This window comes from Typopeltis vanoorti, chromosome 3, assembly GCF_054136105.1.
Source record: "Typopeltis vanoorti isolate ZY-2024b chromosome 3, IOZ_Tvanoo_1.0, whole genome shotgun sequence".
NCBI classification, from domain to species: domain Eukaryota; kingdom Metazoa; phylum Arthropoda; class Arachnida; order Uropygi; family Thelyphonidae; genus Typopeltis; species Typopeltis vanoorti.
In genome coordinates, this window is record NC_143551.1 from 73,714,828 (window position 1) to 73,740,636 (window position 25,809).

The 25,809-nt window shown below is 34.5% G+C and overlaps 1 protein-coding gene across 2 annotated transcripts in view; it reads right to left on the reverse strand.

Annotated features, from left to right (window-relative positions):
- The window catches only part of LOC150108267 (uncharacterized), a 709,268-nt gene that overhangs the window by 637,771 nt on the left and 45,688 nt on the right, over nucleotides 1-25,809 (reverse strand). For both annotated transcript variants that reach the window (XR_016548127.1, XM_090390670.1), the window contains exons 8-9: nucleotides 18,122-18,477; nucleotides 17,374-17,600 (exon numbers count right to left, since the gene is read on the reverse strand). Coding sequence is in view for 1 of the 2 variants with exons in the window: in XM_090390670.1 (XP_090246796.1) it covers nucleotides 17,374-17,600; nucleotides 18,122-18,477 (583 nt within the window). In the remaining variant the exon portion in view is untranslated. The remainder of the gene's footprint in view (nucleotides 1-17,373; nucleotides 17,601-18,121; nucleotides 18,478-25,809) is intronic.

Below are 25,809 nucleotides of genomic sequence, written 5' to 3' on the forward strand. Positions count from 1 at the left end.
CAAGGATCTGTTCTTGGACCACTGCTTTTCAATTTGTTCATCAATGATATTGGAAAGGATTTGAGAGGAAGTGTTCACCTGTTTGCTGATGATGCAAAGTTGGGTAGAGCAATTGTGAGTGCACAGGATGTCAAAATTTTACAGGATGATTTGGATAGTTTGAAAGACTGGGCTAGGAAAAATGGATGTCAGTTTAATGTGGCAAAGTGTAAGGTTATGCACTTTGGGGTGAAAAGAACAGCAGCAGTATATCACATTGGTGGAACCGTACTCCAGGAGATTAATGAGGCCAGGGATTTGGGAGTGCTGGTGGATAGGGAGTTGAAGTTTAGGGAGCACATTGCAAAAGTGAGTAAAACAGCTCACCAAATCACTTGGCTTATGAAAAATACTTTAACATGCAGAGACAAACAAGTTGTTGTTCCTCTGTATCGAGCCTTGATAAGACCCCATCTGGACTTCTGTGCCCAGTTATGGGCACCAGGTTTTCTTCATGATGGGGATGAAGTGGAGAGGGTCCAGAGACGAGTGACCAAGATGATAGCTGGACTGTGGAATGAACCTTATGAGAATAGGTTGAGGATTTGTGGGTTGCAGAACTTGGACGATAGGCGAAGGAGGGGTGATATGATTGAGACATTCAAATTACTGAAAGGTTTTTATAAGATTGATCCAGAAGATATTTTTGAAAATATGACTGGTGGTGGGAGGACTAGGGGCCATGCATGGAAGCTGGGCAAGAGCATGGTTGACAAGGGTGTTAGAGCTAGGTTTTTTACTTGGAGAGTGGTGAATGAGTGGAATAAGCTTCCAGAGTCTGTTGTGGGTGCTACGACCATGAATGAGTTCAAGGCAAGATATGATAGATACTGTGTGAATGTTGAATAGTTGTTCCAGACATGATGTTAGGGCCTCCCTCGATGAGTCTGTCGACTCCTTGGAGTTTCCCGGAACAATAATAATAATAATAATACCAGAAATCATTGATCAAGTGCACGATATGGTACTTGTTGTCATCTAGTACCATATCGTGCACGATATGGTACTAGATGACAACAAGACAAAAAGTGCATGAAATTGCTGAGAATATAAGGATTTCAAAAGAACGTGTAGGATATATTTTGCATAAAGAATTGCATATCAAAAAGGGTGCTGAGCTTGCTCACAGATGATCAAAAACACAGTTGCACGAAATCTCTGAACAGAGCTTGGAGAGTTTCTATAAGAATAAAACTGATTTTGTGCATCGAATTATTTCTATGGATGAAACTTGGATTCACCATTACACACCAGAATCCAAACAGCAGTCAAACCAGTGGACAGAAGCTGGTTATTAAGCACCAAAGACAAAGTCGGTTCCATCAGGAGGAAAAGTCATGGCATCGGTGTTTTTGCATGCTAAATACATTTTGTTTATTAATTATCTTGAAAAGGGTAAAACAATAACTGGGGAATATTATTCTGATCTTTTAAACAGACTAGATGAAAAAAAATTCGTGAGAAAAAACCCGGTTTGCAAGAAATTAAAAATCATCTTTCATCAGGACAATGCACCTGCCCACAAAGGTGTTTTGGAAATGGGAAAATTAAGGGATCTGCACTATTAATTGTTGGAACATCTGCCCTATTCCCCAGATTTGGCTCACTCTGACTTCTATCTCTTCCCAAAACTAAACCTCTTCCTCACTGGTCATCGTTTTTCTTCGAATCAAGAGGTGATTGCAGTGGTATACAGGTATTTTGCAGATCTTACTGAGAACCACTACAGGGACGGGATAATGGGGCTGGAATAAATGTATTAATCTTACGGGAGATTATGTTGAAAAATAAAAATAATTTTGAAATTAAAAATTAGTTTTTTCACTGTTAGGCCGAGAACTTTTCAGACCACCCTCGTATGGATGGTTGGCAATAGTAGAACATGTACTTGATGTCCTGCTATGCCCTTAAAGCATATCTTTCCACAAGCACTTAGTGGTTATAGACTAAAGCACATATTCCGTGGGAAACTGTGTGATGACGGCCTGGCTGGCTGAGCAGTTAGCGTATCTGCTCTCCAGCCAAAAGGCTGCAGGTTCATATCTCACTATGGACATGGATGTTCGTGATTATCTGTGAAAATAATAGTGGTGGTGGGCTATAGAGGATGAAGGTAGTAGTGGAGATGGAGAGTTGTGGAATAAGTTCCCTCCCTCAGTGAGTCTTTGGACTCCCTGGAGGTATCTTTAATAATAATAATAATAATAATGTAATCTCTGCAAATTTCAAATGACCAATACACAATGTTGAAATGTTCTCACATAAGCTGATCCCAGAACAAGTTCGCATCATGTCGATGTCTGCAGCCAGTTGAGTGCTAACCTTTGGGATGAATGTTTCATCTAGTGAACTGCTATTTGTAATTAAAAATCGGGCTATTTTAATAAGCCGAATCTTAATATCAATGGATAACTCTATAATTTATGGGAACAATCAATCAAACTCGGATTAAATAACACTCTTAGTCTTGATGAGCAATCTCTCCTGGAAGAAGAAGGTTAGTATTAGTGGGGTTACTTTGATCCAGATCAAGATAAGATAAGATAAGGATTCATGACATCATGAGTATGGAATGTTTGGAATTTCCCCGAGGACACATCTGTGTGTGATGTCACATTGTGTTTTTTGGTTCGCATATGGAATTGTGGGTAATTGTTTGCATATCGAATTCTGGGTAATGGTTCACATATCGAGTGTGGAACTATGGGAAAATCTTTGTCAATAGATTGCTGTAGGCATTTACTAAAATAATTAACTACTGGATATCAGTAGTGTCTCCTCCCCCTCAAACACACATGTACAGACTTTTTTCTTTCATGTTTACATTTTCTAAAATAATTAATTACAGGATATCAGTGGTATCCCCCTCCCATCAAACACACACACACACACACATTTTTTTTCTTTCATGTTCACATTTTCTAAAATAATTAATTGCTAAATATCAGTGGTATCCCCCTCACCCCCCAAACAAACACACACTTTTTTTTCTTTCATGTTCAGATTTTCTAAAATAATTAATTACTGGAATCACAGTTTTATTGCTACAATGTCATGTTTAAGATCTTAAAAACTTTATTACTTTTCTAATTAAATGTTGTTAACTTTATTACAAATTCAAAGCAGAATAAATATTCTTAAATATGGAGAACACATCAATGACACCTTAATTGTTCATTTAAGTTTACAAATACACATTTATTTGACTGAAATATTATTTACCAGTATATTCACAATGAAAAATTCAAACATGTAATTACCTATAAATATTTTACAAGATTTGTCTATTTTGCAATTTTCCTGAAGAAAGAAAAATTTCAAAGGGCATTGGGTTTGCTCATTTTTTTTACTTTACAAGATACACAAAAGAGTACAGTACAGCCCAATGCACACAAGATGATCTGCAGCCTGAAAAAACGAATTGCAGTAAATAACCTGAAAATGCAGTTGATTCTTGTTCCTTATAGGTTTCTGCCTGTTTCCTTAATATCATTCGCACTGTGGCCCATGGCTATGTTTTCCCACAGTTTTGGATTTTCTGTACTTCATGACATCATGGGAAGTGAAGTCACTGCTATTCTCTTCTATTAATTTCACACTGTAGTGTGACAGATTCCACTAAGACTTGGTAATTCACACTAGTAATTATTTTTTTGCATTCATAACTAAACAGAAATTAAGACTTTAAACTTAACAAATCTTTGAAAGTAGGGTTACCATATTTCTTGAAAACAATATCCAACATCAATGTCAATCATAAAAAAATTATAAAGAAAAATAAAATGTTTACCTTCAAATAAATATTTATTCATTTTAATTGTACCATTCATATTTTCAGAGGAATGAACTTTCTTTTTCTTAAAAAAAATTGTGTCATTTTAACAGTTAATTAAAAACTGAGCAATTCACATCTGAATTTAGTTTTATTTGAAGGAGACATTTAGTGTTTTCAGTTAAAAGTCAGAAGATCAGCAGACGAAAAATTGTTCATCAGAGCAAAAACTCTTTCAACTGGTGCTGTTGATCACGGCAAGCAAGAAATTCATCAGCTTTTCAAAGTTTTCACATTCACAGCCATATTGTTTTCTTCATTTGGAATACCGCAACCCAAAAATTCTCATCACTCAATGCAGACTTTTCATATACGTCTATAATTTTTTTTCAATCTGATTGCTTTTTTTTCTCTATTTTACTTTAAATCTTGCCTGAAACCTCAGCAAAGAGATTGTTTATTTCAGCAATGGATTTTTGGAAGTATAGATATGGAATTAACAAATTCTGTTGATGCATCAACATCTGGCACTGAAGCTAAAAATCCTGACTTCATTGTACTCATGAAGACGGCTCTGTAGCTTTGAGCCTGCTTTCCCACATTTCTTAATAAGAGATTCATTTCTCATTAAAATTCAAAATGTGCTTTCCAAAGTCTGCTTTTCATGTCCCCTTCACTGAAATACAGAAACTGCTTTTGCTTGCAAACCTGTGGAAATGAACTTGTTGTCCCTTCTGGCTATTAATTTTACATTCAATTCCTTGTGTTTCAAAGCGTCTTAAGTAGCTGAAATTTTAATTTTTTTCAAAATGTATTTTTCTTTAGCAGTAGTAAGTTCAACTAAAGGAAATGAGACAATAAGCGTTTGGACTCTGCATTAGCATTTTCTTATTAGAAACTTCTTTTGCCAGCACAAATAAAGAGTTATTTATTATTATTATTTCAAACGAATATTACCTCTGTAGTATACTTTGTTAATTTTTATCTTACAAAGTTCCAAACATTTAAGTCTAATCATGACTCATATCCTCCCATTTGATGTTTATGTGCTGTCCTTCTGTGATGCTAATGACTCACAAACATTCTAATTGCAATTATCAGATCTGGTTTTTGAAGTATATGGACGAAATTTTTATGTATAACTCAAACAATGTCAATAGGAGGCATCAGACATTTTCTTCTATAATTAATTAGAGGATATCAATTTTCCCTACTTTTTCCCCCGTTCCCAGCATTAATTCCATGTTAGTGATTTTATTTTACATTTATGTTTTCTTGTACTATAATGTATTATGATCTGTGTTAATGATTCTGCTTAAAGATTTCTTTTTTACCGATTTTTATACATACGGTCTTCTAATAGATGTAATTTTCTAGATCTTAAAACTTCATTACTTTTTTCCTAAAGAGATGTTAACTTTTTTACAATAATTAAATAGAATTGCATTAAGGTAAAAAGTTATGAATTTATATATCAACTTCTAATCAGGATAACTGAGTAAAACTTTCACTGTAGAAAACATACCACCAACAGAAATCTTTGTTCATTTAAGTTTACAAATTAATATTTTATTTTGCTGATATATTATTTACAAGTATATTTACAGAGAAAAATTCCAACATGTAATTACCTAGAAATATTTCAAAAGATTTAGTTTACACTCATTGGAAAATGTTAAGCATTTTCCAATGAGTTCAATAAAGAAAATATTCGTTACTCACCATTTCTTAGTTACATTACATCAAAACAACTATTCACGTAAAAGTCTTAAGATGGGACACCATAGGAAGCACAGCTCCTTACATTTGATACAGCGCTAGTCTAGAAATGACACCATGCCTGTTTATCGATTCCTCATATTCTTTTTTCATCAGACCTTCTAGAATTGGACTTCAAAAATTAGACCTTCAAGAAAGCCTTGAAGGTCTAATTTAATCAGCGATGAATTTAAAACTCGACAGAGTCAGAAGCTCTGCAATTCAGGAAACCCTCAATACTCAACCGCTGCTTCTCTGTGTTGAGAGAATCACAGTTACGCTGGTACAGGCACCTGGTCAGAATGCCACAAGAGAGGTTCCCTCAGCAGGCCCTCTTTCCCAAGCCAGAGGGTGGGAGGCCATGTGGAAGGCCAAGGACTCGCTGGATAGATTATATCCAAAACCTTGGGAGGACATGTTTGGGAATCCCACCAGAACACCTGAGCTTGGTGGCAGAGGATCGTGACCATTGGAAGTTCCTCTTGCAGCTGTTGTCCCCACAACCCAATTAGGAAGAGTGGGCCTTGAAGATGTATGTATGTATGTATGTATGAATTTAAATGGCTTGCGATAATTCTTCCCATGATATGAATAGCTGGTAATTCAGTTTCCAAAAATAGTAAATGATTATCAATGTCTTACATTTTTGGTGAAAATTGTTCAGCTTCTTTGCAGGTAATAGAGAAAATTTTATTTATAACATTTCCTATTTCCTCTATCATTAGTTCACCATCTTGGCATTTGAGAATATAATAGTCTCTGATGTCCAATTCGTACTCTACTCATTTTTGCAGGTATCCTAAGATATCATTCCACCTGTGGTGGAACCTCTCCCATGTGCTTCTCAATAACTACAACACAACATATGTATCGTATAAAATAATAAAATTTCCATGCTTTTAGGGCTATGTGGATTGTTTTGCCTCTTTTTCCTAAAGAAAGAAAATTTCAAAGGATTTTGTGGTTCAACCATTATTTTACTTTACCAGACACGAAACAGTACAAAACAATATGATAGCTGCAATGTATGTACAAATCGCAGTAAACTGAAAATGCACTAAAGTGTTATTCCTTATAGTACTGTTTATCCTGACCATTTCTTCAAAATGTAACATTCACACAAATGATGTTATCAGTTTGAGATAAGTGATATTACTAACAGATATCTACAAATGGGCAGGTCACTCATCTCTCTTGACTGAGTGGATATCTTCTGGAGGAGAGGGGTTCCCCTCTGAATTATCCCATTACCCTCCACCATCTAATGCTTTTTTTGTTCATCCCAACAATTTTCGCACATATGAGTGACAGAACTAGTCGCTTGCTCTTATATCAAAAACGCTGTTTGAGCAAGTAATATTAGTAACTCCCAATGGTGTTTTCAAAAATAAAGTGAAAGTGCATTTTCTTTTCTTCTTTTCACACAGCTGTAAAAATGATAAAAGTTTAAAATCATGTGACTGACAGTCGAAATTTATTTCAATACTTTACGCCCCTACTAGCGAATAACATAATTGTGGGTTTTTTAATGGATAAACTACAAAATGAATTAAATATGACAAGTTTGTTACTATAATAGATATATCCAACAGATTAGAATAGAAAAACTAAAAGAAATTTGTGAGTTTCTAGACAAATCTTGTGAAATTTCTTGCCACAAACTAATCAGACTCGTGTTTGAAAATCCACTCAGTGAATTATTAGTCTTATTTGTTCATGCCAACCATCAGATATTTCCAGAAACTGTATCAACTTTTTGGTAAAAAAAATGTCAGCTACAGATGTAGCTTGGAAGCACAAGGAATGGATATTAAATTAATAGCCAGAATTTTAGAGGAGAATATTTGACATGAAAAGTATAGAATCAGACCTAATGTTCAGTTGAAACAATAATAACAATAATAAATAATTACTTTATTTGTGTTGGAAAAAATACTTAACATAATAAGGATAAATAATATAGAAAACCATTCGAGGCATAGAGATAAGTTTTGCCCTATGATATCATAAAGTAAGATAAAATCACATCAACGTCATATCCACCAGCATGCGAAAACATGCCCATTAATCATTTGTGTGAATGTTACATTTTGAAGAAATGGTCAGGGTAAATAGTACTATAAGGAATAATACTCTAGTGCATTTTCAGTTTACTGCAATTCATACATACATTGTAGCTATCATATTGTGTTGTACTGTTTTGTGTCCGGTAAAGTAAAATAATGGGTGAACCCAAATTTTCTTTATTCAGGAAAATAGCATGAGACAAAGCAATGCATATAGCTCAAAAAGAATGGAAACCTGATTATTATTTTAGAAGACACATATGTTGTGTTGTGTTGTGGTTATCGAGAAGCACAATGGAGAGGTTGCGCTGCTGGTTGAATGATATCCTAGGATACATGCAAAAAAGAATAGAGTACAATTGGCCATTGGGGACTATTATATTCTCAAATGCCAAGATGGTGAATTAATGATAGAGGAGACAGGAAATGATATAAGTAAACTTTTCTCTATTGCCTGCAAAGAAGATGAACGATTTTCACCAAAAATATAAGACATTGATAATCATTTACTATTTTTGGAAAGTGAATTACCAGCTATTAGTATCATGGGAAGAATTATCACAAACTATTTAAATTCATCGATGATTAAATTAGACCAAACTTTATTCAATTCGATAAAGATTCTTTATTTTGGGACATTTACAAATACTATACAAAGATTGCTTGTGTATATCTGATGACAAAAGAATAGTAGGAATCGATAAACAGGCATGGTGTCATTTCCAGACTAACGGCATGTCAAATGTATGGAGCTGTGCTTCCTATGGTATCCATTCTTTTACATGACTCTTTTACATGACCAGTTATTTCAATGTAATGTAACTAAGAAACAGTGATTAATGAACATTTTCTTTATTGAACTCATTGGAAAATGTTAAATGTAAACTAAATCTTGTGAAATATTTCTAGGTAATTATATGTCCGAATTTTTCTCTGTAAATATACTTGTAAATAATATATCAGCAAAATAAAATATACATTTGTAAACTTAAATGAACAAAGATTTGTGGTTTTGTGTGTTTTTCCACAGTGAATGTTTTACTCAGTTATTCTGATTAGAAGTTGATATATAAATCCATAACTTTTTACCTTAATGCAATTCTTTTTAATTATTATAAAAAAGTTAACATTTCTGTAGGAAAAAGTAATGAACTTTTAAGAGCTGGAAAATTACATTTATATGAAGAACATATGTGTAAAAATTGGTGACAAAGAAATCTTTAAGCAGAATGATTAACACAGATCATAATACATTATATCTCAAGAAAAAGTAAATGTATAAATAAAAATAAAAATCACTACTGTGAAATTAATGCCAGGATAGAAACAAAAAAAGTTGGAAAATCTGATATCCTATAATTAATTATTTTAGAAAAATAGCTAATGCTACCTATTGACATTGTTTGAGTTATATGTAAAAATTTCGTCCATATACTTGAAAATCAAAACTGATAATTGCAATTAGAATGTTGGTGTCATTAGCATCACAGAAGGACAGCACATAAACATCAAATGGGTGGTATGAGTCATGATTAGACTTAAATGTTTGGAACTTTGTAACATAAAATTTCACAAAGTTTACTACAGAGCTAATATTCATTTGAAATAATAATTTGTAACATAGAAATTAACAAAGTATACTACAGAGCTAGTATTCATTTGAAATAATAATAATAAATAAATTTTTTGTGATGACAAAAGAAGTTTTTAATAAGAAAATGCGAAAACGCTAATGCAGAGTCCAAACCCTTGTTTGTCTCATTTCCTTTAGTTAAACTTACTATACTAAAGAAAAATATGACATTTTGAAAAAAATTAAAATTTCAGCTAATGAAGTAGCTTTGAAGCACAAGAAATTGAATGTAAAATTAATAGCCAGAAGGGACAACATGTTCATCCCCACAGTTTTGCAAACAAAAACAGTTTCTGTATGTCAATGAAGGAGACATAAAAAGTAGGTATTGAAAAGCATATTTTGAATTATTATAATTATTATTTAGGCCTCCAAGAAGTCAAAAGACTCATTGTGGGAGGTTCCTCCTAGGAAACACAAAGTCTACCATACTACTACTTTATGAGAAATGTATCTCTTATTAATGTGAGAAAGCAGGTTCAAAGCTATAGAGCAGTTTTTCATGAATACAATGAAGATGGTATTTTGAGCTTCAATGGGCAGATGTTGATGCATCCTCAGAATTTGTTAATCCATATCTCTCTACTTCCAAAAAATCAGTTGTTGAAATATACAATCTCTTTACTGAGATTTCAATTATAAAAATACTACTGCAACATTTAAAAGTAAAATAGAGAAAAACAAGCAATCAGATTGAAAAAAATATATAGAAGATTATCAAAAGCCTGCATCGAGTGATGTGAATTTTTGGGTTGCGGTATTCCAAATGATGAAAACAATATGGCTGTCAATGTCAAAACTTTGAAAAGCTGATGAATTTCTTGCTTGCTGTGATCAATAGTGCCAGTTCAAAGAAGTTTACTCTGATTAACAATGTTTGGTTTGCTGATCGAACCTGACTTTTAACTGAAAACACTAAACGTCTTCTTGAAATAAAAGTGAATTCAGATGTGAATTGCTCAGTGTTCTATGAACTGATAAAAATTACAATTTTTTTTAAAAAAAAGAAAGTTCATTCCCCTGAAAATATGAATGGTACAATTAAAATGGATAAATATTTATTTGAAGGTAAACATTTTATTTTTTTGGGTTTTTCATCCTATACACTCAAAAAATTGATTTTTTGGAACTTACGCTATTTCAGACAATAATAGACAATTGTAGTTTTAAGGACCATGAGGTGTGGACATTGTCTTCCATACTCTCTTTCCCTGGAGCCAGTTAAAAATCAACGGAGAGTTGTGAACCATTTTTGTGGGTTGCTAAAGGAGGAGGCTCGTTGCTCACCAGTTTCAAAAGTTAGGACTAAAGGGCTTCACCTACTCCCTTTGAAATGTAAATACAGTTAGCAGATTTACTTTGATATTTTATGAAATCTAAGATGAAGATAGTTTTAGTGAACTAGTAAACCTTATCATTGATGAATACTAAAATGAAGTGATTAAAATCCAAAATTCTCCTATGCATTAGTATTGGAAATTAAAAAATCATCATGTCTTCTATATCAGTCAACAAGATGCTCTCTCTTGTTGCAAATATTGTTAGCTTCATGGTACGTTTTGTGTGTAAAGTTCAATATTGTTAATGTTGTTTTAAGTATTTCAGTTGTATCTTTACGTGATAAAGCGATGCATCTTTACGTGATAAAGAAGGTTTATTACTTCTCAGTTAGTAAGCACACTTGGGCTTTACAGGGTGAATAAGCTGTATTGTCTTGCTGCACAATACCACACTAATTACCTACAAGAAATATAATTGAGTGTTGACAGCCATGATGTCAGCATATCTGAAGCGGTTAAGCTTCGCACCTCTGACATCAACCAACTTTGCATCTCAGACAAGCGCCTCAGGTATCTGCATGCAATGAGCAATTAGGGTGATTTAGGAATTCATTGTGCTACTCTTCTTCTTCTTCTTCCTCTAATAGGTGTGCAGTTGCTCTTATTGTTACTGTGATCATGTATTTGGGTGGTAGAGGTCTATAATGCATTCATTATTCGTTGATTAATATTCTTCTTCTTAAGTGCTACTTTTCAAAACATTTATTCTCCCTTTGTTCGGCAGATTAAATATATTCAATGCGACTTGGTCTCATATTTAGTTTAGTTAGGAAAATCGTTTTATATATTCCACAATAAATCACTATAAGTTTAAGATTTTTTGTGGAAAAACTCTTACTCAGTTGTGTAGGATATTATACAAGCATATTATAGAAGAGACCTACATTGCTCAGTTGCTATAGATTGAAAAGATAAGGTTGAACCCTTATCTTTTCAACCAAAGGTTGAAAAGATAAGGGTTCGAATCTCATCTATAGCGTTAGGAATCTTTATATCAAAAGAAGAGATATCCCAAGTATTTTCAATCCAATTGTGAGTTAGCCGGTCTCAGACAGAAAGTAGAGTGTTTTTCTCCCAGAAAGAAAGTAGGGATTTTCATCCCTTAAAACAGGTAAACCGGCCTGGTGAACAGACATAAATCTATATATGAATACATGCACTTAGAGATTGTAGCAGAGGAATGGCAAGCCTGCTGCATTAATTGTCTAAAACTAATTAGGAGACAACCCTACTTGGATAGACAAGAATGTGGGAAGAATATATAAGAAACTTTTTTCTCCCAACCATGTTATAGTTTATGATTCAGATGAGGATCGAAACATACAATATAAGTAGAAATGATTACAATATAAGTAGAAATCCACTTATATTGTAATCAAATATTTGCCTTCTTATTTATTGCTGTTGTCGACGTGTATATGAATCAGCAATCATCAGGATGGTTACACTAAATATTACACTAGGTTTTCATAATTGATTAATGTATACCATTTTTTTTCTATTAGCTATTAAGCAATCCTTTGTTTCTGCAAATTCCAATCAGTTACATAACACACGCACACACATGGACATACGTAAACATGACTTACGAAGCATATATAGAAAATAATTGGTCATTTGCTTCACCATGAGTTCTAAACAACTTTTTAAGAATGCTGCTCGTCAGTAATTGTCATTAACGTTGATCACAATGGGAAAACAAAGTATCTTTCAGAGTTCACTAAAGGGATTATTGTGGGTGATCGTCTGACTAGACCCAGATAATGAAAACAGTAGAGCTGACTGGTTTCTCAAAAGGTGAGATATCCCAAGTGTTTAATCAGTGAGAAAATAACTCACCTTACTTGTCTAAGAGGAGTAATTGTGGTCCTAAGACAATCTTTCAGGAACGAGATCGGCGTCATCTGCGGAAAAACAGAACTTGTGTTCAGCTGTTGCCTGAATCATTTAATGAAGGGTGTTGGTGACTCATAATCTCACTGAACTGTGCACAGGGAATTGAAGAGGATCAGTACTGGCAGTGCTGCACCTATATGGAATTTACTGATGTCTGCGAAGAAGTGGAAAGTTTGTCTACATTGGTGTGAGAAAACCATGACGGGACACAGGAAGATTGCAAAAAATATCATGTGGCTGACGAGTCACGGTACACCTTGTTCTGTATCAATGGCAAGCAGAAAGTTTGACAGGAGCTCCTTGAAGCAATGACCCCAGCTTGCCTTGTAAACACAACTCAAGGTTCTGGAGGTGATGTCACGGTGTGGTACATGTTCTGTTAGTATGGAATGGGTCCCGTGATATTTCTGTAAGGTCAGGTGCCCATCAAGGAATATCTGAGCGTTGTTGCTGATCAAGTCCATCCTGTAATGTTGACTTTTTATCCAGCAGGTGGCAGTTATTTCATGGACACCGATATTACTGTCCATTATGCAAGAATTGTTCAGTAGTGTGTCGGCGAGCATGAAAGTGACTTCCACCATCTTCCCTGGTCACCACATAGCTGGGATCTGAAACCTGTTGAGAATGTATACGACATGTTAGAAAAACAGATATGGGAGCAAAGTCTTCTTCCGTGAAAGATGAGCCAGTTAAACGACTGTTTGGTGAATGTCTTGTATGTTGAAGACATAGATGCAGTTCAACACTGTGTAATCTAAGCCAAACTTCATATGCAGTGTACTTTAGGCCAAAGGAGGTCCAAATTAGTATTAAAAAAGTTTCTAATTTAGTGACGGGTATGTGTATCACTTGCATTTTATAATGATTCGTCATTATGTTGATTTTTCCACATATTACATATCGACATAGTATATTACATATAAGATGGTACTCCATTCATCTAATTTTTGTCCCTCCAAGACGAGTCTGATTAGGGATTTTACGCAACTTTAATGTGGCGAGCTTGCCATTTTTCTGCTGCAACTTCTAAAAGTAAGTATTTTATGTCTATAGATGTGTGTGTATAGTTGCTTGTTTGCAGGAAAACCCGAGTTTCGTGGAGGAAAAACTTTCTACCTCTATATGAGACCTGCTAACTCACCTTCACTTGAAAAGCCCTCATACAAGTTGTTCTCGCCCTAGACGAGATTTGAACTCAGGTCTTTCCTAATAAAGGACTTCGTATTTACTGACTGAGCTACAGAGCCTCTAGATCAGTGTTTCTCAACCATCGAGCTGCAGCCCGGTATTGGACCATGGCATCAATTATACTGGGCCCCGAAGTTGCCATGGAATTTGTCAATTTAGCTTTCTAAGCATTTTTCATGAATAAATATTTTATAGTTGAAATATTCTGAGGAGAATAATTAGGCTGACCATACGTACCGTTTTGAACGTAACAGTGCCGTTTTTTTTCATATTTCCTAGCCGTCCCGTCGTTTTAATAAAAATGCCAATTTTGTACCGTTTTTAATAACAACTATAAATATACTTTAATATTGGTCAATCATAAATCATTATTCATAACCTATTGTCAATATCATGGATACGATTAATTTGTATAACCATGGAGTCGCATTGTTCGATATTAAATATCGATATCTGCAGTGATTTATTCAGAGAAAATAAAAACTACATAATAATAATAATAATCGTATGATGATACACGGCCGTGAGTCCCCTTTACGGGGAGGTACGGCACCATCTCAGTCCCCCCAAATTTTATCCGGGTTCCGGAACCGGCATAGCTGACGAATCAGACCTATGGCTGGGTCGATATTCCTGACTGTAATCCGTGTGTGTTCACTAGACCGGTTTGCCTGCTTGCGGGATGAAAAACCCCAGATGAACTGGTGGGAAAAAAACCCTGCTGTCCACGCCCAAGACCGGCTAACTTGGCTATGGCTGAGGAAGATCCTTAAGCTCCTCGCGTCGTCGGCGGGAATCGAATCTAGGACACTCCTTCCCCAGGCATTATGATTGCCAAGCGCAAAGCCACTAGGCTAACCGCGCGGACAAAAAACTACATGTTGGCAACACTTGCACGTCTTAGACGTGCTGTCTGTTCTGCTGTAGCGTTAGTTTTCGTTTTGCCTGTAAGTTAGTCGGTGGCTTTGTTATTCAATGTGGTGGTTTGAATTTCACATTTTTTAAAGTTTTAAGTCTTAGTTTTTAAACCTTTAAGTCTATCTTGTAATATCAAAGAGGCGAAACTGCAGTTTTAATGTCGATCTCCAGAAAGAAATCAAATTCATTAAACTGGACAAGCTGAATGGAAAGAAATACAGGACGGCCTGAACGAGGAACTCATCACATGCACAGAAACAGAAGAAACTCATGTATTCAATCAGTGAACCCTCATAAAATCTATAATTGTGAGGCAGTTAGATACATGGAATAAAGAAAACATTCCTGTATCTCATAGATGGGTCAGATTTTTTTCTAAATGAGCGAAAAACGCGTAGATGTTAAGATTTTTTTTAATATTGTGGAGTTTATTCTTTGTCTTCCAGGAAGTACAGCACCTGTTGAGAGAATATTTTCTGTTATGAACAGAATGTGGTCAAAGGAGAAATCTAGATTAAGTGTTGAAACAATGAGGGGCCATGTTATTTGTAAGACGAAATTGTGTCATGGAGTGTGAGAAGTTTTATGATAAGATATTGAAAGACCGAAAGTTGCTATGTAAGATCGCTTCATCGGACAAATATTCATGGTACGATCGTGCTATAATACAGTCCTCCTCCTCCTCTACCTATTTTTGTATAGGTTCTGTCACTGAAGAATAATGGTAAGCTCGATATGTTTGTGTAATAAAACATTTTTTTATCATCTTCCATGAATACAGAATATTACATAATCCCCGTCATGTTTTTGCAATCCCAATGTCTCATTTTTGTCTCAATGAAATATGGTTAGCCTAAGAATAATATTCATGAATGTGTCGAATAGCTCAGACTCAGAATGCCTAAAAAATATGTGTAGTAAATATCAGTGATCAAGCTGCGTATTTTTAAACATGGAAGTATTCATGAATTATCGTTAATTTTCAGACACATCGAAATCCAACATTCGGGAAAGAGAATACCGCTATTTATGACCAGTCGTTAAAATTGCCTGCAAGCCGATTACAACAATGGGTGGCGCATCATCTGTTCTCAAAACTGAACGAAATAACATCTGTGTTGCAAATGTCAGTGACAATCAGAAAGTATAAAGAAAATTTTTCCACTGAAATTGAACAAGTCCAATTTTAGTTCAGTTCAATCCAGTTCTCAAATCTAGTAATATATTTAATACTGTTTCTTCGCAAATTCACATTGCAGTGTGTAAGTGTGCTTGTTTCGAAACCCGATTGCCGTGATTTTTTAAAAGTAATAGGTCTATAATTTTAAATTTTAATATGAATGAGAGACAAGGGACCTTGTTTAATTTTGGCGTTAAGAAATCTCGTATTGAAGGTTTTGACGCTAAAAATAGTGATTCGAGAATAAGGTCGAGCTATTATTACATAACCGTCATCGGTACTATAATGAACGCAAACACTATTTGTCTTGAATGGACTAAAGGATGATTGAGTTTCTTATAAATAAAAATAACTCTTTCTGGGTGTTGATCCAATTTTCAGTTATTGCCATTACTGTTTATGAGAACCAAAAAAAAAAAAAAAAAAATCAAACTACATCGTTATAATTAAAATAATGTAAATGTAATTGGACTGAACAATTAATTAAACAATTCTGAAAATAACAATGACAAAAATCATGTAATTTTCATGATCATATGAACAACATTGCCCTTTTACACAAAACATGTTATGAGTCTAAAAATTGTAACATTTTTTTCTTCTGCTTTGGCGAACGGACGTGCATAACGCGATTTAAAAAAAAAAAAACGATGTTGTTTTCGTGAATAGCAAGATGCTTGGCGTTGTAGCTGATTAATTCATTGAACAAAACAATTACAATTACAGATTTCATCTGTAACTGTTTTGTAATTGAACAAAACAATTATAAATGAAATCTATAGGAAAAAACTACAGCCGATGTAAAATATCATTTCCCTTTAAAAAAAAAAAAAAAAAGATTCTTTTGTTTAATAAGATCAATAAGTTTCCTTATTTCTTCGGGTTTTCACCTCTGGCCACATTGTAGCAGCAATAATATGGTCATGAATTACAATTTGGTGAACACTAATTTCTTTTGCTTCGATGCCCTCGAATATCTCCCCTGTATTGCTATGGGGTTATTCACAGAATTCTTCCACTCCTTTCACAATTTCAGTCAGGTTGCTGGCATACGTTCTGCTTTTATCTCATAGAAGTGCTGATCTGTTGTCGCCCAGTATGGTCGCACATGCAAAAGTGTAGTTTTTTTTTTTTTTTTTTTAATGGTATCTATCTGTTCTCGTTGGAGTAATCTTATAGTAGGTAGCTCATGTTGCATTTTTTTTTTCTTTTATACAGGTTTACAAATACAGAGCATTAAAGCGTATTTGTGGAGTCAGTTTTTCCGACTATAATCCCCACTACAGTTCTGTTTCTGCTCTTCAATTCCAATCATGTTCTATTATTAGCAATTGAAATGAGTTCCTCATTGCTATTTGACATCTTTTCTTTCTCTGATCAGTATGTATTGTTCGGTTCAATACATACTGATTTATACTGTTTTTTTCCTTTTTTTAAAAAAAATCCATTCCTAGCAGTTTATCAGTCAGTGATCATTATGTCGTATTAACTACGAATGTAAAAGCAAACCTCCAGTAAGAAATATAAGATGGCTGAAAAACGAAATGCAAGACATGCTTTAAGTTTAAACAAGTATTTACCTGAGAATCTACTCTCTTGTTGATAATTTCTACTCCGTAGATCAAATACCTCTTCTGTAAGTTCACTTGCCACCATGGTTCTTGTACAAATTTCGTTGCGATACAGTTACCAGCCACGGTAGAGTCGGTTTTTCCGTCGACTGCCAAGTGGGCCTCTCTTCCCTCGCGAGTACTGATTTGCCTAGCTGGTTTACCCTCCGCTACGTTAGAGAGATGGTCAACATCAACTAGAAAAAAAAAATAAAACTTTATTTTAAGAAATCAAATACTATGATTTCTGAACTCTTGTGGAACGAAATTAATAATTCAATGTTACTGTTATTTTAATAATTGATGCGTGAACCAGTAAAATTAATTACGACTGTTACGTGTTTAAAGCTATTTATATTTTTAGATATTTATCATTTGTTATTACTATTATATATTTATTATACGTATTTATATAACAATTAATACTTCATAAAATATAAGACTAATATTAGCATACTATTAATTATATTTTTCCTCTAATTTAAACCTTTCCAATTCTTATTGTGATCAAAGTGTGGATGATATTAACATCACCTTTTTTAGGAAATGAAATGGGCGTCAGAGAATTTATTTGTTCTGATGGGTTAGGAGAGGAGAATCTTATATATCGTATGCTCAAAACTTGAATAAAAATATCTAAAAATCTCTTTAAAACGAAGTAAAACAAATTTCAACTACAAGAAACTGTGAAGTAGTTCACTAAAATTACATAGCTTACCTGGGGGAGGTGCAGCAGTAGATGGAACAGCTTTATAAGTAGCGTGGAATCCTCTTCCATTTCCTACCTTGTACCATCTCGTTACGTACACAAGAACCAACGCGCTTTGAGTGGAATAAATAATTCCTCGTTTATTTAAATTACAAAAACCACCTATTAAATTTTTTGTGTCATTGTCGGGACCGTCGTAGACGTAGAAAATTCCTCGTTCTGGAGTACAATTACGAGCCCCAGGTGTTGCCTTTATATCGAAATCATTGAAACGAAGCTCGATAACATTGCCTTGAACTCCAAGAATCTTCCAAGTATGGTTGTAGGTCGAAGACTTTATATAGGAGTTGTGTGGAAATGGATAGCTAAAAGAGATGAAGAAACTGTACGTTAAAACTATATACTACAATACACATATTCAAGTAGAAGAAATGAAGAATCTATACATATACATATACACTCATGTTCATAGAAACCGCATCGCCCTCTGTAACCAAGTTTCTTTTTTTTTTCTTTTGGTAATTAAATTTGAATGTCTATTTGAAAAGGGATAATAACACAATAAGTGTCACAAATAATGAAGAGGGTAATACAACATTTTTATTTTTGATTAATATTTGGCTCTTTTTAGCACAATATGCAACATAATTATTGTTGACGAGGAGAGAACGATTTCGGGTTCCATCATATGTGTGCAAAGATGTCTACATGTGTAAGGCATTAGAGAATAATAGAGATCTGCATGTTGTCCAACTGTATCAGGCAGACTGCAGACAAGACAATACAAAAGAACAAACAGGTAGATTATTATGTCTGTACACAAAAGCTAGGAGTATCGAAAACAAAGAGATAGAGTTTGTTGCCTTAGTCAATATGTTGCGACCGCAGATTGTAGGTATTAGTGAGACCTGGCTATCAGAATCAGACCTACTAACTGGTAACGAGTGTCAAGGGTACAGTATTTTTAGGAAGGATAGAGAGGATAGGAGAGGAGGGGCGTGCTTCTAATGATATCGAATGACTTGAATCCAGTTAGAATTGAGACCTATGATTGTAGTACTACTACTACTAACAGTATTTCATGTGGTGTAGTACTACTACTACTAACAGTATTTCTTGTGGCAGTGAGTTTCGAGCCATCTGGTGTGAGCTGGAATCTAACAATCCTAATTACATAGTGGGGCGTTTAGAGACCACTTGGTGGATCGGTTGCTAGTGATGAAGAAATGAATCACCAAATAAAAAGAAAGCGCAAAAAGAGTAATCATAATGGGAGACTTTAAATATCCAATACTGATTGGGTAGCAGTAGAATCTTATAAAAAGAATGAAAATAAATTTATTGAGCCTAACACATATATTAGAGTCTGAAATAGTGAGTGCTTGTCGATTTGCTTGAGTGAATGGGTTAAAAAATCGAGTTTCTGGGAGGGAAACCCTATTTGACTATGCTAAATTTGACTAGCGTAAGAAACGGCAGATAAAAAAGCCTAGAAATAATTTCTTTATCGGTAGAGTCCTTTCCTTCATGGTTACATGGTGATCAGAATACATTATGAAAATTATGGAAACAACTACCGTGTTAGAGTAAAACTTTAGCTTAATATAAACCAAAATAAATACTCGACGTTTCGACCTTCACACCAAGGTCATCATCTGGAGTATACACATATGTATACAAAGAAATAAGCTGCACCACAATCTACATGTCATGTTAAAGTTACTGACCAACCATTACAACCATTGGCCTGAACTCTGGTAAGAAAAAACCTTACTACATCAAAGCAAGAGTCCTATTATTATTATTATTATTATTATTATTATTATTATTATTATTATTATTATTATTATTATTATTATTATTAAATTATTAATATATTATTAATATATTATTATTAAAATGCAAGAACTAAACTCCTTAAAGCAACAGTACGAACTCTCAAACCAACAGCAGCACAAAAATGATCTCATAAATGGTCTCCCAGAAATAGCTACGGAACATCTAAGAGACACCGTAATACAACTAAGCCAAAAAATAGGCTCTCCTTGAATCAAGAGACATACAGTCAGTGCATCGGTTACAACAAAAAAGAAAACGAGAAAATAATACCCGTCCTTCTCCCGTCGTGGTGCGACTCACCAACAGCCCAATAAAAACTACTCTTATAAAAGCCAGCAGGATTAAAAAACCAGTAGTCAAGGATCTGAAAGGAGACCACGACAGCACCCCAATATATTTGTCCGAATACCTAACGCCATACTATCAGAAAATATTCTACCAAGCAAGCAAAGTAAAAACAGAAAACAATTACCAGTTTATATGGATAAGAGGCAGCAAAATATTCCTTAGGAAGTCACAAGACGCAAAACCAATCGAAATAAAATCCGTAGACGACCTCAACAGGCTGCCACACTGAAAGGAATATTAACAACTCGTAAAGAAGGAACAGCACACCAACCAACATGAATATAGACCATCAAGTAGACGTAATCACCCCGGAACATGATAATTGCCACATTCTGAAATCAATAACGGAATGGAAACAAGTGACAATCCCCAAAAAAGGACTATCTATTCTCCACATCAATATCAGAAGAAATTCAAAAATACTGGCTGACCCTGCAAGCTTATCTGAAGGAAGATATAGACGAAATAGACATTTTAATACTGACTGAAGTATCTAAGAAAAACGAAGAGGCATCCACCTACCAAATGCCACGCTTCCAACAACACAAACACTGCAGACAAACAAAACGAGGCGGTGGTATAATAATATTTACCAAACATAAACTAGAAGTAACAGAAATAAACTATAAATTAGATTACCCAGAAAACATATGCATCGAAATTAAAAACATCAACCAAGAAAACTCCCTGCTATTAAACGCAATATACAGACCACCCAACTTAAGCACCACAAAATTCCTAGAAGAACTAAACAGATGGCTTTCAGCCACGGAAGTAGGCACCTCAGAAAACTTGATAATAATAGGAGACATTAATATAAACATTAGGAACATAAATAACAACACAGAACAATACCTAGACCTATTATCGGCATATAACATAACCCCATCCATACAGTCGTATACACAAGAAGAGATAGTCGGAAACACAACAACCTCATCCTGCATTGATCATATAAATATAAGGGCCCCTCCAAACAGCCTCACAGCAGCCGTCATAACATGCAAACTGGCAGACCATTATTTCATAGCATTACAGTTACACGCTGAACCAGAACCCATAAAAATCACTGAGACTAAAAACAGTATTATAACATTCTAAACGAAACAATAGTAAACGATGAAATCAGAAAAACAGACTGGATCAGATAGCATCTTTAGACCCTGCTGAAGCTGTATATAATAATAATCTTAAACTTGCATTTAACAAAATATATAACAAAGCATTAACAAAAATAAAAATACGCCCCCAAACGAAACAAAATCCATGGATAACAGACAACATACTAACAGACATACAAAGAAAAGATGCCCTATGGAAACAACATAAGAAGTCGCTGAACAATATCGCTTTAAAAGCTGAATACAAAAGAAACCGGAATCTCCTAACAACACAGATTAGAACGGCAAACAGAAACTATTACAGTAACAAATTAACAACAGCTCAGAATGACATAAAGGAAACTTGGCACCTGATTAATGAAATGCTGGACAATATACATAGAACCACTGCCTCAGAAACAATAAAACACAGCTTTGCCTGCGACCCGAATTCCCTCAACAAACAACTTTAATCAGCATTTCGTGAACTCTGTCCAAACGCTACAAGAAACAACCATTCCTCACACAAACGAACATTCTCCACTAGGTCCACGAGCAACCCAGTCGATGTGGTTTCCCACAGTAACAAAAGAAGAACTATCACTGGCAATTCAACAAATTAACCCTAACAAAGGACCGGGGATAAATGGAATCAGACCAAAAGACATCAAGAAACACTCAACCAACCTACTTCCAGTTATACAAAAACTGTTAAATAAAATCTTCGAAACGGGACACATACCTGAAACACTGAAGACTGCATTAATTACACCCATACACAAACAGGGAAAAAGAAACATTATAAGTAATTACAGACCCATCGCCACGCTGTCTGTAATCAACCAAATCATGGAACGCATCGTGCATCAGAAACTCTCCACATACGTTGAAAAATTTCAAATCATACCCAAAACACAGTATGGCTTTCAAAAAAATAAACGAACAGCAACACTCCTTGAAGATTTAACAGATCTAATAAATGCTGCATTGGATAAAAACAGAATGACATTAGTGGTATTCATTGACGTAACAAAAGCATTTGACACACTAACACACAAAACCTTGTTAACGAAACTAACCCATATCGGAATTGGAGGTCGTCTACTCCAGTGGTTTAAAGCATACACGAAAAACAGATAGCACATCACAGGTATAGGATCAGCAAAGAGGTACATGTAACCTATGGAGTACCGCAAGGAGCTGTTGTCCTATCTCCCATTCTATTTAACACATACACACACGACATAAGCCAATTCCCCCTAAAAAGTAAAATCTTCAAGTACGCAGAAGACACGGCCATAGTATCCATTTACAACAATGCAAATATCGCTTACACAAATATGCAACACGACATCAATCAAATCACTAACTGGTTAACCGAAAACAGCATATATATAAACCCTGGAAAAACAAAGCTAATGGTATTCAAAAACCCCCAAACCCTGCCCATAGAAATTAAATATCTCACTATCTGATATTCATCCTCCTAAACACAAAGCGCAGAACCTAAAATCACAACCATCACACAGGTGAAAACAACACGCTATCTCGGACTTCACTTCGATGCTGATCAAAGTTGGAATAGCCATACAAATTACCTACATACCAAGCTTAGGATAATAGCAAGCAAACTATACAGATTACAAGACATTGCTCCAGCCCACATAAAAATACTAATCTATAAATCATTATGTGAAAACATTTTAAGATATGCAACCACATCATACGCATTCCGCACAGACTACAGACTTAACAGGCTACAATGGTTGCAAGATAAAATGGCAAAACTGATATTCTGGGAACAACCCATTCTTATGCAGGAAGCATGGACAAAACACAAAATATTTAAGGTGAAACACTTATGCCACTACACAGTCATGTTAAAACATTACTACAGCCCAACATAAGAGTAACCAGAACAACATATCAAATAACAAGACCGCAGTCAACAAACTACATAACATATAAGTACAACAATCACTACGGCAAAGCCACCCGAAACTTCTATGTACCTGACATGATAAACAAACTGCCGTTCGACAACAGAAACCTAGGAACATACAGAGCTGAAACAGGCGCTATATAAATATTATAGCGAGAATGAAAATTAGAGCAATTCCTGTTTCTCTCTCCCCCACACACAAACCTATGACAAAGCCCCTCTCAAAAAACCATCACTACAAGAACACAAAGAAACAAACATGCCATGTCTAAATCCAACCCTATCTGCACAAAAAAAAAGTTAAACTGTAATAGCAGTTGAAGTCTTCCACGCACGTACCAACAAACAGTAAAATCAACACCTGGCTTGTGACCAGTATAGGAACATAACCAAGAAACCACCACCATCTATCATTTATTATCTTCCTCAGATATATATATATATATATATATATATATATATATAATTATTACAGCATCTATGTATGCAATTTATCTGACACATAAAAAAATAATAATAATAAATAAATAAATAAATTATTATTATTATTATGTATATTCCATATTCAAAAATTCTGTATAATCTTTATTGTAAATATTAGAAGAACACATGTTGTAAATACATAATACAAAGGCAAAAACTATTTTTAAAAATTTTAATTGAAATCCAATGTAGAAAATGTAGCACTTTGTGCTGAATTCTGTAAAACTATAAGTTGCAATGTCACTCAAGATGTTTAATGTACGTGTAAATATTTTAACAGATCAATAAAAAAAATAAATAAATAAAAATAAAAATAAAAATAAATTATTATTATTATTATTATTATTGTAATCTATTAGGTTACAAAATTAAATTAAGCTGGGGAGCAACATGTTTACAGAAAGAAAAAAAATATTAAATAATGAATAAAAATAAAAAATTACTTATATAAGTATACATATAAATTACAACCAACTGGTATGGATAGTGGCCAATAAAAGTTAAAAAATTGTTTACACTCTTATAAAGTCAGGATTTGCTGGAAACTAAGTGGGCTGAATGTGTGCCATCCAAATTCTTGGGATTTTTATGCCATCATATTTGTTGAGATTAGGGTGGTTAATCAAAATTTCACAGGCTTGTTTAAATTTCTGTTCATACCAACAATACATGTTGGTATGATGTATGCTTTTGTATGATGTAACAAGCAAGTACTTTTCCAATCAATTTGGTGTAGAGTGTTAAGAGCGTGATCTGAAAAACTTGCTTCACCAGAATTGTTAAATTTATTCTATCGATTGTGCTCTTTCTTTACGGATAGGGATTGTACTTCCAGTTTCCCCAATATAAGGTAAGTTACAGGCAATAGATGCAGTAGATGCAGTATACTCCAGGATGTGCCAATGTGTGTGTGGGAGGGGGGGATCCTTGATTATGTATTTTAATTTTAAAGGTGGTTTGAAAGTGGCATTAAGATTATAATGTGTACGATTCTATTAATTTTTTCTGATAACCCTTTAATATATGGAATAGCTATGGATTTACTGTAATCTATATTATTTTTGATGAAGTTTTATGAAGAACTTTATTAATAGTATTTTTGCTATAGCCATTATTTATAAATGTGTTGCTAATAATTTTTAATTCTTGTTGAAGAGCTTCTTCGTTAGAGCAAATTGTTAATAACTCCAAATTTTTGCGAAGGGTGGTAATATGAGTTAGCAGGTATATGTTGACCGGTATGTGTAGGTTTGCGGTAGACAGTGAAGGATAGACAGCCTGAGGGAAGACGTGTGACTAGTGTATCCAGGAAAGGGAGCGAGTTCTGATTTTTAATTTCAGTAGTAAATTGTATGCGCTCATGTTGTTTGTTCAGGTGGCTAAGGAATATGTTTAGCGTTTGGCGACCGTGTGGCCAGATAACGAAAACATCGCCAACATATCTAAGCTAAACTGTATGTTTTATAGTAAAGGAATCAAGAGCATGTTGTTCAAAAACTTCCATATAAAAGTTAGCAATTGGGGTGAGGGGAGGGAATAGAGCTGAGCCCACGCAAACCGAGGGCTCAGCTCTATTCCCTCTTCTTTTTGTAGGTAAAATTTATTTTGCAGCACGAATTAACCCGGAACGTAGTATGTGGACAAAGCGAGCCGTAATGTCGGGAGGAAATTTGTTCTGTAGGAGAAGAATTGTGTCACTGATTGGGACATTTGTGAAAAGGGCAGAAACGTCAAAACTGACTAATAAATCATCTTAGCCTATTTTCGGTCATTACACGTTACTCTGGGCTGGAAGAATAACTTAAATTAAATTCAAGCCATAAATTATGCGCGTTGTATAACCGCATAATTTATGACCTAAACTTTTTGTAGTAAACTGAAACACTATTTCTGCTAGACGGCTGTAATTATATTTCTGACAGACTGCCATAAGCATAAAGAATAATATTTACGCATTATTTTCTGAAAATAGGAAACCATGTTCA